The sequence below is a fragment of the Hyphopichia burtonii genome (assembly GCF_001661395.1).
Source record: "Hyphopichia burtonii NRRL Y-1933 unplaced genomic scaffold HYPBUscaffold_27, whole genome shotgun sequence".
Classification (NCBI taxonomy): Eukaryota; Fungi; Ascomycota; class Pichiomycetes; order Serinales; family Debaryomycetaceae; genus Hyphopichia; species Hyphopichia burtonii.
In genome coordinates, this window is record NW_017963754.1 from 1 (window position 1) to 1,148 (window position 1,148).

The following is a 1,148-nucleotide window of genomic DNA, read 5'->3' on the forward strand; positions in this document are numbered from 1 at the left end:
GATCTGAGTGATTCTGAACTGGATTCTGAAATTGAAATGAAGCGGCTCTTGAAAGATTATGAAACCAAAAAGAAAAAAGAAACCACAAAGAAGACAAATGACAAGCGAGGACCTGATCGTCCAAAGAAGACTGGTTCAGAACCAATTTCTACATCTAAATCTGCCAGTCCAGACGCACTTGATGCATCAACTGGCCAGCCAATTGAAAAGAAGAAAAGGGGAAGGCCTCGGGTGAATCCAATCACACCCAAGGGACCACCGAAAAAAAGGGGCCGGCCCAAAACCAAAACTGATCCAGTTGTTAAAAGGCCAGTTGGGCGACCAAGGACAAAAATAGTCGAAGTGAAAGAAAAACGACCTGTTGGTAGACCCAAAAGAAAAGTCGAAGAAGTAAAGGCCGTTTCCGTCAGTGATAGCAGTGACAGTGACAGTGACGCCAGCGGTGTCACGGGAAACTCTTTGGAGATAATTCCAACCAGAAAACGCCCGTCTGAAAACCCAACCCAGGTATCAACTCAGGATTCAGGATCAGAAACCCCAGACGAAGAAGTCAGCAGAATCACCCCGACAAAACGTCGTAGATTAAACAAACCCCCAACCAGCGTATCTCCCAGACTTGAACTAAGAAGGGTACCTAATCTTGCAACCCCTTCTGCAACCAACTCACCAGTTATCTCACCCACCAAGACCAGAAGGTCTAGCAGGACCTTAGTTAAGAAGGCCGCAAAACGCCAAACTAACGATATCAAGCCATTGGCAGCCAGCTCTCTTATTCTTGACTCCGACTCTGACTTGGATCAAAGTGATCCAGATACCAACATCACATCCAGACCCATTTCCCAATCGCCCACCAAATACATTGCTGCGTTTTCGGATGACGACGACGACGATGACGAAATCACAATGCTTAGATATTAGACTATAGTATAATGCTTAATATAATGTATATAGAGTAACCTTTTTGGTTGCAACCTAATACCCTCCCCCGGATGTACGGGCCAACAAACAAAGCAAAAAGAAAAGGCCTCGCAGACCAATTACTAAAGCGACAAAAGAAATGAGTCTCCGGTATCAACCGATGAGTTTTGCCTCAGTGAAAAGTTATCCACACAAATCAAAAAAAAAAAAAAAAAAAAAAAAAAGGTCTA

General features: G+C 44.0%; 1 protein-coding gene across 1 annotated transcript; it reads left to right on the plus strand.

The window, feature by feature from the left end:
* Window positions 1-36: 36 nt before the first annotated feature.
* Window positions 37-918, plus strand: HYPBUDRAFT_8653 (uncharacterized protein; the record flags this gene model as incomplete). Its single annotated transcript, XM_020223783.1, has 1 exon — window positions 37-918. The coding sequence occupies one exon, from the start codon at window positions 37-39 to the stop codon at window positions 916-918; it is 882 nt and encodes a 293-aa protein (XP_020073643.1).
* Between the last annotated feature and the right edge of the window lie 230 nt (window positions 919-1,148).